The sequence below is a fragment of the Oreochromis aureus genome, linkage group 16 (genome assembly GCF_013358895.1).
Source record: "Oreochromis aureus strain Israel breed Guangdong linkage group 16, ZZ_aureus, whole genome shotgun sequence".
Lineage (NCBI taxonomy): Eukaryota > Metazoa > Chordata > Actinopteri > Cichliformes > Cichlidae > Oreochromis > Oreochromis aureus.
Genome location: NC_052957.1, coordinates 17,720,300 through 17,732,868, shown reverse-complemented (window position 1 = coordinate 17,732,868; position 12,569 = coordinate 17,720,300). Strand labels below are relative to the sequence as shown.

At 41.3% G+C, this 12,569-nt stretch overlaps 1 protein-coding gene across 1 annotated transcript in view; it reads right to left on the bottom strand.

The window, feature by feature from the left end:
- LOC116319324 (multidrug resistance-associated protein 4-like) overlaps window positions 1-12,569 on the bottom strand; it is a 33,623-nt gene that overhangs the window by 20,404 nt on the left and 650 nt on the right. Inside the window, exons 2-19 of the mRNA XM_039599597.1 lie at window positions 12,433-12,543; window positions 9,446-9,566; window positions 9,123-9,347; window positions 8,947-9,036; window positions 8,586-8,749; window positions 8,373-8,498; window positions 7,930-8,179; window positions 7,726-7,833; window positions 7,403-7,492; window positions 6,898-7,089; window positions 6,679-6,773; window positions 6,510-6,596; window positions 6,336-6,432; window positions 5,439-5,663; window positions 5,099-5,230; window positions 4,913-4,950; window positions 4,527-4,621; window positions 3,968-4,114 (exon numbers count right to left, since the gene is read on the bottom strand). Coding sequence (XP_039455531.1) covers window positions 3,968-4,114; window positions 4,527-4,621; window positions 4,913-4,950; window positions 5,099-5,230; window positions 5,439-5,663; window positions 6,336-6,432; window positions 6,510-6,596; window positions 6,679-6,773; window positions 6,898-7,089; window positions 7,403-7,492; window positions 7,726-7,833; window positions 7,930-8,179; window positions 8,373-8,498; window positions 8,586-8,749; window positions 8,947-9,036; window positions 9,123-9,347; window positions 9,446-9,566; window positions 12,433-12,543 — 2,393 coding nt within the window. The remainder of the gene's footprint in view (window positions 1-3,967; window positions 4,115-4,526; window positions 4,622-4,912; window positions 4,951-5,098; window positions 5,231-5,438; window positions 5,664-6,335; window positions 6,433-6,509; window positions 6,597-6,678; window positions 6,774-6,897; window positions 7,090-7,402; window positions 7,493-7,725; window positions 7,834-7,929; window positions 8,180-8,372; window positions 8,499-8,585; window positions 8,750-8,946; window positions 9,037-9,122; window positions 9,348-9,445; window positions 9,567-12,432; window positions 12,544-12,569) is intronic.

The window sequence follows — 12,569 nt, the reverse complement described above, 5'->3', positions numbered from 1 at the left end:
CTAATCTTATTCACAGTGTGAGTGCCCCTTTAGCATACAGACATCCCGAGGGGAGGGTTCAAGCAAGGGGGTAGAGCGCTTACTATACCAATGCAGAATATCGCTGCTTTAGTCTGGGAATAAGGGGGGAGTACTTGTCAAACTGTGTTTGTGAAAGCTCCAATAATATTTTACGTAATTTTACTGTCTAAGCCATAGATGACCCAAATTCATGCATATCTGACAAACAATGCCAATAAGAAAAGGATAGGTTTCTCTGGGTTACATCATACAATGGTTAGAGGGTGCTAGAGCAGAGAACATCAGTCAGCTATCAGCTGTTTGACAAGCGGCTCAGTTAACACAGAGTTTCAGAGGGGATGAAGTAAAGAGCCTTCTCCATCCTGCACAGACTATAGAGGGGATACATTACAGTGATGCAGTTACACAAAGACATTCACTGCATGGAAATGCCTATGAGGTAAGATCGGTGTGGGACAATGGCTTCAATCACTCTGGGTGGTTGTCAACAATATCACCTATTGTGTACAGAGGGGTATAGACGTTTCAGGATATCAGCAGCATTAGTATCAAACAATTTCTCATGCTTTAAGACTCCAGGGGTGATTTGCACCACTTTTCAGGCTCAGGAAATATCAAGCCCTCCCAACTAAGGTGGCCTCTTAGGTGGAGATATTAGGTGAGAAGGGCCCCCAATCACACTTAAAGAAGTGGAACAGTGGGGTCCGGCTAGAGCGGGGCGTGTGGCAAATCGCTGTTCCCTGTAAACATCAAGATAAGGAGACGACTCAGAGCCGCTCCATGTGTGGGCCCCAGTGCAGTTGGAGGGGCCCTTCAGTGAGACAAGTGTGATAATGAAGAAATACTAGGGAGGGGGCTGCCAAGGCTGGAGGTGGCACGGCTCACCTGCACTTCCATGAAGGGCCCGGAGGCCTGGGGCAGCCTCCCACCGCCGGCGCCTTGCTGCCAATACTAATACATTCTAAATCCATTCTCTTCGCTCACACCGCCAGGCTCCTGCAATCTCCTCTCCTTCCCTTTCATGCAATTAAATAGTGGAAGTGCAGAGCGAGGGGGAGCCCTATCAGCCATACTGCACACACACACACGGCTCCATCTCCACATTCAATTTACACACTTCGATATCATCATCCTCTCTGCAGTACTTCCTTCACTTCACTCCTAACACTCTTGCATCCCAGACCTGAAATACAGACATTAAAAACATTGCCTCTGTGGACACAATTAGAATCTCACATCAGTGACTACAGAAGATCTAATGTTCACTGCGTCAACAGCAACACCCAGCTCTGAGATGGCCCACTATGCTGATGGGAGACAGGGCTGTGGATGTGTGTCTGTGCATGTGTTGACTGAAACTCCACTCCTCGACTGTGCTGATGAGCTGAAGCCCTGGCCTGCAGTCTCTGAGGGGATTAGCCCACTCAATGACACTAAATTACAGGGATCAACATCAGCTCAACACATCCACCGCTGTCTGTGCTGCTCTAAATGGATCACATTTGGATGAACAGCTGCAATAAGACTGTACACATTACTCAAATGGGGCAACATGAATATTTAAAGCCATTTAAAATGATAAAACGGAGGAAACAGCTGCTTGTGTTTTCTGTCATCTCTAAAATTATCAAAGAGTACTGTCACAACGCGAAAAAGAGTTTTAATCACCAAAAGCACCAACTTGGAAATCAACTATGTCTGCGCAGCACAAAAGATAACACAGTCACAGATTTAAATGGCGCAGTGGTATTCAGTGGCAGATACAGAAGAGCCACAATACCTCTCCGTCAATCATAATTCACCACAGCTGTACTCCATTGTTATAAACCACATTCACAGAATAACAAATAAGACCTTTGTGCAGCGACGCTTGAAATGGTAACCTTTAAATCTGAGGACGGCTATCAAACACCGGGCCTGTTCAGCAGCAGCAGCAGCAACAGCAGCAGCAGCAGCGCACCTATCACTTACACATGTAAACAGCTGTCAAATCCTTAACAGCACATGTGCACACAGTTACAAATCACTCACACTTACGACAAGACAGTAGTGAATGTGAACGCTGTGATGGAAGTGGCAGGGCGTTTTTTTTTTAAAGAACAAAAGTGTTTAGACAGAAAGAAAACATTAGGAAGGGAAGAAGAGGAGCAGACAACAGCTGCTTTTGTCGTGATGCTTTTTTACTCGAGGTAATAAATTAATTAAAAATACATAACAAAAGGGGGGTAAAATATAAGTATTTATTTATACAGTGCAAATAAAAATACTGATATATATTTTCTTAATTTATTGCTGACTGAATGGAGGAAAAAGGAAACGCAGACTCCGGGATAGTTGTGTGTGTGTGTGTAAATCCAGTCAAACACAGTGTTGTTTGCCAGACTGGCAACCGAGCTGTAATGACTGGACTGGTCACACAATGGTTACTGATAGCAGCACAACAGCGATCAGATAGCAGTGTCTGTTAAGCCTCTCCTTTGCTGCGCTATTAAACAGATTATTACATTATTCAAAGTGTTTGTTCTCCTCCTGTGCATAGATTACCGAGCAAGGCACACCCAGATAAGCTGCCAGGTAGTCCAATGCATAACACAACGGCGGCAGTAAAAACAAAAGTCAAAGATTAAGACACGCGGTGTTTGCTCCAAACACAGCTTTGCAAAGAAAAGCTTTGTCGCTACACCCACTTCTAATGCTAGCAGAAACCACAAGCTCCTGAACACCCTCAAATCATATTTAGACTTGTGTTACCAGCTTATTATGACTCATTATACAGATACAAGTTCCCCTTCTTGTTGAGAATTCCCGCCCAAGCTGATTGTGTTGTACACGCATGTCACTGTGAGGAGATTAGGCAGAGTAATTATCTACTGACGGGTGAACAATGCTCCAGAAAAATTAAAGTTATCAAAGTGGGCCACTTGACAGTTGACTTTGGATGTGAATGACAGATTTTAGTGACATTACTTCACCTAATTAAAACAGGTCTTTAATTAATGCACTAATATTATGGAGATAAATTATGGAGAAGAGGGGGAAAAAACTGCAGCTAATTTAAGCAAATCTTGAATTATCCACTCACATTCATTGATGCCTATTAAAAAAAATAAATAAAAAAGAACTGCTTCCCTCCCTGAGTAAAGTCAGACACGTTTGGAGTGTTTGCTCACTTTTAAAATTACGTCCATCTGCCAGCTTCAGTGACCCAGCAGCTCCAGCCTACAAAGCTAATGAAATAATCGACATTTCTGATACAGCGCGCAAGGCAAATATGTCTCTATTTACACTTCTTTATAATCCACACGCAACACCGTCCGAGATCTACTGCAAACACCATTTATTCAGTCTGATTGTTTGCTGTTTTTGTTCAGGCTCACAATAAAATAGATAGCACTCTCTTTGCTGGTTCTAAGTACATTATGGCTAAAAAATGAAGTCATATCGCCACCGTTTTGACACAATTAACATCTTGCTTGCACAGTCTTTACCTGCCAGCAGTGACTTTTACAATCATTTCATTTTAAACTAAATTTCAGTTCTTTATTATTGTTATACATCTTAGATAAATATTAATGAGTTGTTAATATTGCTTATTCACATTAAATAAAACATGACCGTTTAAAAACCTAACATGGGAAAAACATCTCAATTAAGAAGATTAAAAAATTAATTAAAAATAAAAAACAATACATGAATGTATAAATTATTACATCATAAGAAACCTGATAGCCATGACAAATTATAGAGGATAAAGAAAAGTATTTGAATGTTTGTAAGTGGATGAAAACATGACAAAGTAAGGAGCAGTCTGCTCTCTAGTGGCCAGATGTTCCAGCAACGACTGGATCCAGGTCCTTCTGGATGTAAACATCTCAAATCACTGACCATGCTATAAAAAAGGCCCTGTCATTAAAATGTGAACGCGAAAGGCTGGTGAGCCACTTACCAATTGGATTGATATCAAAAAAATGTATTGGCGTCCGGAGGATGGCGTTAAACATGTTGTTGTGAAGGGTCTGGGCCGAGCTCACCAGGACATTGAAGAAGACCAGACTGCGTACGAAGCCAAACACAACTGAAGTGGCTGTTAAACCTGACAAAAATACAAAAACTAACATCAGCACACTATAGTGCTTGTTCTGTGATTAGCTATGCATTTCAAGTGTCATTGTTGAGCATACCGTACACACAAAAACACTTTTTTTTTCCTCTTCATTTGTGATTTTTTTTTTTTCATTTACTTGAATGCTGATTTACCACTGTGAGCACAAAGCCTGAGCGAGTGAAGAGGCTGAGAGTCACGAGGAGGCAATCGGAGCAATCCAACGGCAGAGAACAAGAAAGGCACTGCTATCTCGCTGTACAGCTGAGGCCCGTGTACACATACACTGGGCCTTGAAGGCCTTGGGCTACAGCCAAAGAACTGTGGATCTGTTCATTGAATGGCTGCGGTATTCAGAGATTCAGGAGTACACAAAAAGCAATATGCGCTCAGTGAGCTTCACCTGCGTAAACACCTAGGTACAGGTCAAGGTCCAGCTGCCGAGGGAAGCTGCCATTGAGGTGCTCGGTCACACTGATGTGCTTCTGTTCAGAGGCCCTGTCAAGTCAAGTCACAAAAGAAACAAAAATCCACAAGGACAAATAAACACAACAAAGGAAGAAAGCTGCAACATGAAGGCACTACACAACACACATTCCTCCCATCTTGAAGCACAAGGTCAGTTTCAACAAGTGACAGATAAAGTCAAGAAAGACAGTTTTGTTCACTTATCTTCTATTAAACCATTTTCAGTCCAAGTAAATGCGCCCATTTGGCTTACAAATCCCGTTATTTTATTTTTTTTTAATTATTTAATGTATTTATTTTTGCAAGAAGACAAATCCTCACCAGCACGCAAGCCACCAGTCCTGCAGAACAAATGTAACCTACAAAATAAAACAAAACATAGATGTTTTTAGGTCAAACATTAAGAAAACAACAAAACTGCTTATGTCACTACAAATAATCTTATGTTAAAAATTAACAATCCTTTGTATTTTTGCAATAATGATAGAAAGTAAAAAGCAAACTCACATGTGCAAGGGCATTCAATAAAATGAGGACCAAGAGGACCAGGAAGTTAGCACCTGCCATGAAATATTTCACATACATATGCAGGCCGACGTTTCCTTCAAAGCGGCTTTCCTCCTTTGTTGGTTGCACTACCTAGAAATAGACACTAGTGTCAATTCCAGTCATCTAGCAACACTTCAAAGCAGGCTGTAGTGACGGCAAGAGGAAAAGTGAGCTTCTTCTGCACTCTAGTGGCTGAAAGGATGCACAGCAGGCAGGCACAAGATGAGTTTAATACGTACCTGCTTAAAAAGTTGATCGTTTTTTACCCATTAAAATCTAATGCTTTACATACACCTACCATTGCAAGTGGCTCTGTTCCCTCAATCAAAGAGTAACGAGAGGAAGAAAGGGAAGACATAGATGAGTTGTCAGAGAGTGCGTGGGGGAGGCCGGAGACGGTGCCAGAGAGAGGAGTGGTGTTCTGCCTCTGCTCATCCTGGTCCTTATCCTCCTTGAGCAGAGAGGTGAAATCTAGTCCAGAGCCCTGCAACTCACTGTAGGTCCCTCGGGCCACCATCTGGCCCTGAGAGAAAAGAAATGCAGTTAATAACGGCATAGCTCATTTATATCGTCATAAAAATTCTGTAGGCAACATAAAATGTAGGCTCAAGAAAATGTACTACTGCTAATATTACCAATAACAAACTCTTAGACAAGGAAATTAACAGTTTTGGCATTTTAACTTAATTTTAACTTATTTTCCTCTAAGTCAAAAAATGGAGCAGAAGTTCATTTTTTTAGGTTGATTTTATTTTTTCTTTGTTTTGAAACATAATAATTTGGGGTATAGAACTGCTGAAGTTGAAGAACTCAGAGATTTTTGCTACTGACCCTGTTGCACATGTTCATCTGGGAGTTCCTTTGCTATAGAGGACAGTAATTAAATCAAGTGTGTAAACTGACTGGCTAAAATTTGCAAAACTCAATTTACAGCTAATTGTGCTGATATTTAACACCAAAAAAGCATGTCATACTTATTCCCCCTGTGGTTAGAAAACAGCCCAACTTTTATAAATCACCCAAAAAAACGAAACACAAATGCTATTTTGCCCTGTTTACTAAATCTGGCCCTAAATGCACTGACACCCTGCCATGTGACAGGATTATTAGATGTTTGCATTCATGAGAAGTTAAATAAGTGCACCTAATAAAGTTGCTGATATTTTATATTTTAAATCAACACTCAAGCTCTCACCTCCTTTAAGACGACGATCTGATCGGCAGCCTTCAGATACTGTAGCTGATGAGTAACCAGGATACGAGGCTTCTTCCTCAGAAGTCCACAAATACACCTCCGGAGAAGAAATAACATGAAAAACTGCCAACTTCTTTTCACAAATAACAGTAAGATGCTGGCAACAGGACTTACTCCTCAAAGAGGTGCCGGCCCACCTCAGCATCCACAGCACTGAGAGGGTCATCAAGCAAATAGATATCTGCATCCTGGTACACTGCTCTAAAAAGACACACACACAGACTTTATCTCTGTCACTGTTACCAAATAAGCCAGCATATTTCTGTATTGTTATCCAGCACACCTTGCTAAGCTGACCCTTGCCTTCTGTCCTCCGCTGAGGTTGGCCCCTCTGTCCCCGACGATCGCCAAGTCGCCACCTGGCAGCAGGTCCATGTCCTGATCAGGGTACAAATGTAACTTTTCCAAACATTCCCATTTGCACCAGTACTGCAAGCCAAAATAGCTCTAACTTTGCTACTAGACTGTATTATTGACAAGCATGCTTCAAGGTGATTCTCACTCTCTTTAGGGCACAGGCTCTCAGTACTCTATCATACTTCTTGAAGTTGAGCTCCTTGCCAAAAAGGATGTTGCTTCGAATTGTACCGGGTAAAATCCATGGTTGCTGAGAAGTGTATGTAAGCTCTCCTTTGACTTTGATAACACCACTTTCCTGACTCAGTTCTCCCAGTATGGCACTGAGGAGCGAGGACTGAAATGCACAAACAAAAAATTAGGTTTAAACTGCAATTTTTACATTTTGGCAAATACCTTTAAAATCGCTTTCTTGCTTAGAGAACTCAGCATGGAACTGAAGCCTAGAGGCCAAGCAAACCTTTTAGTATGTATGTATTAAATAAGCATCATATACTAAAAAGGAAATTTTAGAGGCAGGGTTGCTGCTATGAAATTGGTGGTAAAAGCATCAGATTTTCAGTTAGAAGTATTTAGAGTTACCTAACCCATGTCGGGTTCATGGTCATGTGTGTGCTTCACTAAATCTGAGACTTGACAACAGACCTGACCTTTCCAGCTCCAACAGGTCCAATTACTGCCAGGAGCTGCTCTGATCTCACTGCGAAAGACACGTTCTGCAAAGTTGGAGATTCGAGAGTCTGTAAGAAAAAGTAAGCCAGTTTGAACATCAGTGTGTAGTAAATACACAACAATTTATTTAATCCTTGGTTCACCTACTATACATAGCTCAAAACCACAAATTTGTCTCACAAGCTTCACAGCTGGTGTAGCATAGTGCATAATACTAGCTATGCCTCCAGGGGTCAAAAGGTTGCATGCGATACATATTTAGGATAAGAGGGAAAGACGCATTTCCCAAAATGTTTCCTACCTTATTCCAGGAGCATATCAAGTCCTGAATTTTCACCATGCAGTCCTTCTTCTCTGCCACAGGAAGTCCTAGATGCTGAGGAGCAACTTCATCCAGCAGAAGAAATTGCTTACAAGAATAGTAGATTATTTGTTTTAGTTTTTATACAAAGTAATCAGCACACACTACTGGAAAATATATAGCCTCTAACTGTAATATATTTACTTTAATCCTTTCTATGCTGATGAGAGACTCAGAGACCTTCTCTATGGCACAGGGAAAAAAGAGCGTGATGGTGAGTCGCACTGCCCCGTAGAGGGAAACTGCCATGAACACTCTGCTGGCAGACAACGTGTTCCCTGTCAGTACGTAAACACAGACGGTGACGAAGATGATGACCTTGCTGGCCGCAAAGAAAGACGCCATGTTCAGGCCACGCAGGTAAGAGCTTTTCATGATCTTGGAGATTTCCATTCTGTAGAAAACAAAAGAGGATGGCAGTGTTTACAGTTTTCATTTTATTGCACTTTACAGTAATCTTCTTTCTAACTCACTCTAATATTCATATTACAAAATCTGGAACACGTAATAATTTTACAATATCACAATTGAACCTCTACAGGTAGACATTTGGAGGCTGAATCTGTATATTGCTAGATCAGCTGTACCTTCTGACCTCATCCACCAGCGCACCAAAAGGCTTCTCCCACCCGTACATCTTTATAACTCGGATCCCAGAAATGACTTCACTCATTGTGCGAATTCTCTCATCTGTTAAGACTGCTGTTTCAGCCCTGAGACAAAAACTGAAACTATGGAATCGACGCAACACAACAGTACATGTATGGTATATTTAATGAATCTGACAAAAGACTTCAAACCTGAGTCTTGAGAACAAACGTCCAAACATGGTCTGTACTGGCATCATAAAGAAGAAGACAGCCATTCCCGCGAGACACGACGGGCCGATCGCATACAACAACAATATTATCACAGACGCTGCTTGCAGGGGGCCGATCCACAGAAAGTGCAAGTATAATGTGACCTGTAAGAAAAGCATAAGCAGCAATATTGCAAAGGTAAAGAGCGTAAGGTCATTTATAATACAAGTCAAAAGAAAAACATTAACTCAAAGACACAAGATACTAAATCCCTGCAGAAAAACCTACAAAGGCCATAACACTATAGCTTTCAGGAAGGTAGGATTTAAACTGGAAACTGAGTGCAGATATTTTCATTCACCTCATCAAACTTGTTGACATCATTGGATAAGAGGTTCACAATCTGTCCTGTAGTCGTTTTAGCCAGTGCTGAGCTGTTAAGACACAGAGCCTTTGCAGAACAAAGGTGTAGGATCAATTTACGATGGCAGAATTCGGAGGATGGCATTTATTCTCAGACATATCATAATGACTCGCCTTTCGATAGATCACATGGCACACGGCCACGCGGATCTTCATCCCAGCTCGTTGGACATGGTAAAAATAGAGATGGTGAAGGACAGTCAGACTGATGGTTGAGAGTGAGATGCCTGCAGCATAGATGTACGCCTCAGAGACCGCGGGTGAGTTAGCTGGGTCGTAGCTCTCAAAGTACTCGATCAGCTTCCCAAGTAGCACTGGCTGAATGACTTTGATGACTTCCTGATAGTAAAAGGAATGTAAAACAGAAATGTCAATGTATTTTACATACTAAAGCTTCTCACTTCTTGCTGTGTGCTTTCACTATTACTTTGATATACCTCTATAAAGATGTACGATCCAATGAGCAAGTATGATTTCCAATAGCACTGAATGAGGGCCTTGGTAAGTTTAGGCGGCCGTAGTTCATTTGCTGCCTGTTGAATTTCTTGATTCCAGTACCTTTGAAATGTGCCAGAAAATAGAAAGAAAACCAATTAATACTCCTGATAGGAAGATTTTCAAAGTCAGTAATAGAGCAATGCACTGCTGGTGATTCCCCAATAAAGAAATAAAATCAATTTTTACTTAGCATACTTTAAGAGAAAAGTGAAGGACTATAATTGTTCATTTATATTGCTCATATAGATGTAACTAACCAGGTATGGATCACTATTGTCACTATTATCACTACTGCTGACACATAATATTAACCATAATAAATACAGTACTACATAGTATGAACAGTATGTGGCATACAGTTTTCTAAACACATTGATAGATACTGCATAGCTGTCTGGATTTTACACAAATACATCCTGTCATATCAACCTGAACTATAAAAAGCAGGAGCAGGTTCATGAACCCAGCTGTGGATTTATCCACCATCAGCCTCGGCCCTTTCAAAATGTATTTAACATTGCACAAAAGACTGTTCAATTATTCTTATCCCCGCCAAACAATTCCAACAGAGTTCAACAATTCATTATTTCACAACCAATGTGAATGTAGCCTTGGTGACCTCCCAATAAGGTCCTTATGACCTCCTTACCTTGTCTGGCCCACTTCCCTGCTTATGTTTACTTTCATTTCAAATTATGCCAAGAAGCTAGACAAAAACCACCTTCTGGTCATTCTTACTCTGTGCTTCTATTAGAGTGGTTACTGTAACACCTCTTATTGTTACATACTAAGAATTTGCTCTCAATGCTTAAATCCAGGGCGTTCACCAATCCATCCTTGACATCCATGCCACATCAGGGTTTGTAGTCATTGCCAGTTTCGGTGAAGGATAATGGTAAAGAGAAGCGTTGCATTCAGCACTCAACTCACTACTAGTACTCTAAAACACTATATGCACCAGACAAAGCTGTACTGTTTTCCACTAGAAGAATACCCAGCTGTGTAAAAGCCAACCAGAGACTCGTGAAAATCCCCACCACTTCCTGGCACCTCTTTAATTGGACATCACCGATTTATGGGAGGGACTGCCCCCTGTGAGAGTGTTTGGCATTAAGGTTGACATTGTGCTTGGAGGTGAGCCCACCTATATATAGATAGCACTACTTCTCAAACTTCCACATGAGACCAAGCTCCTTACCCACGCTGCTCTTTAGACAAATACTTGACTGTAATGTTAATATAACTGTGTCATCAGAAAAGCTTCAGTGTACCTTGGCATTATTAGATGTTTGTAAGATACTAATGAAGGGATGAAACACCATTCCTCTAAAATACATGCTAAAGAGAAAGTTCCAGGTTTAATTAAGCTGAGATCTGTTGCTTGTGAATGTTTTTTATACTCATTAAATTATTCACTGATCTTTTGAGCACTACGGATGCTCATTGTGGAAAAGACCATTCCCAACGATCACTTAGATTAACCCTTCCCTCTGCAGGTAAGTAAACCAAGCCAGGAAAATCCCAGATCCCCTGAATGCAAGGTAAAACGTTTAGGTCAGTGCATTTGTCTTGGGCAACAGCAGACATACCCTCTGTCAAGAATATTTAACCATATCCCCTTATTTCTCATCTCTGCAGACCAGTGCTTATGGATTCTGCACCGCTTAACCCTCAGATTTATAGATTTCTGCACTGCAACTTTATAAAACACTGTTTGCAGACTGTTTTTCAAACGCAGTGTGATCCTGTATTGACATTCTCAGTCTTCTGAGGAACACCTGCTCAGGTGCTTTATTTTATGTATCACACTAACGCTTAAACATCTGCGGCCTTCAAAAGAGTGCTGTCAACCATAATTTCCAGCCCTGTTAACTCACATCCTTCCCATAGATCATTAGCAAAACCACGCTGTAACTCTTAGTTTTGTATACATGCACATAGACTTGCGTCAAGTAAGAGAATTCTTGATAGGGTAGCTCTCACAAGAGTTAGCAAGATCAGTGTGGGGTTAGCCCCTGCCCTCAGAACAGTTTGAAAACTGCCATCTAAATATAGATGGGCTCATATCCAAGCACACTTCTGATGCCAGACTTCGTCAAAGCGGGCAGCCTCTCCCCCTGCACATGAGATGTTCATATTGTGATGGAGACATTCATATGCCTCTCCACACACACAGGGATTTTAGCAGTGGTGAAGGGTGTCATTTCAATACAACTGGTGCTTCCCATGAGTGTGCAGCTCTAGCTTCAACATATAGTAGTTCAGAGTACTGGAAGTGAACAAAGTCCTGAATGCCAAATGCTGACATTTGTGCAGAAAATAATTTGTAGTGAGTGTTACCATAAGCTGGATGTTTCTACAGTTTTAAGCTGACATTTTCACTGTCATTTCCACAATCGCTGACGCTGGCAGCAAGAATGGCCTGAAGGTGGTTTGTGTCTGGCCTTTTTAAAAGCTCTGAAATGGAAGTGAACACCAGCAGGGAAGTGGGTCAGTCAAGGTAAAGAGGTCACAAGGGCCTAGTTGACACTGGCAGGCCACAAAAGCTGAAACGGCAGTGTTTGTAAAACCCACTCCATGAAGAGTTGCTCAGAGAGGACAAGCATGATAGAACGGCCTTTTGTGCTATCTAATAAAATGTCACAGGATACAGTAACGGAGAATAAACCAACAATGATGGCAAATCTGAATGCGAGTTTTGTTCATGACCCTGGTCCTGTGCTGTAAAACTCGGCCTGATATAAAAGCGGGAATTGTTGAAAAGTCGGAACAGTTGTCTGAATCAGTGTCTGAATTTATGAATTTATAACTGAGACTATTCAGTTAGTACTTTGCATAGCTTGACCTTCAGTGGAATCACTGTTAAAAAAAAACAAAACCGTTTATTACAACGTCAGTACAATCAGACTTAATAAATTTAAGCCACCTCTGTAGCTCCTCTCCAAGTCGATCAGATGCATCCTCCGGGAGAACTTTGTACATGTCATCTTCTTGCAGCTTCCTTCTGTATCCAATTCTGAACAAGGGATTTAGCCAACTAAAGGAAAAGTAAACAAAAGCAAC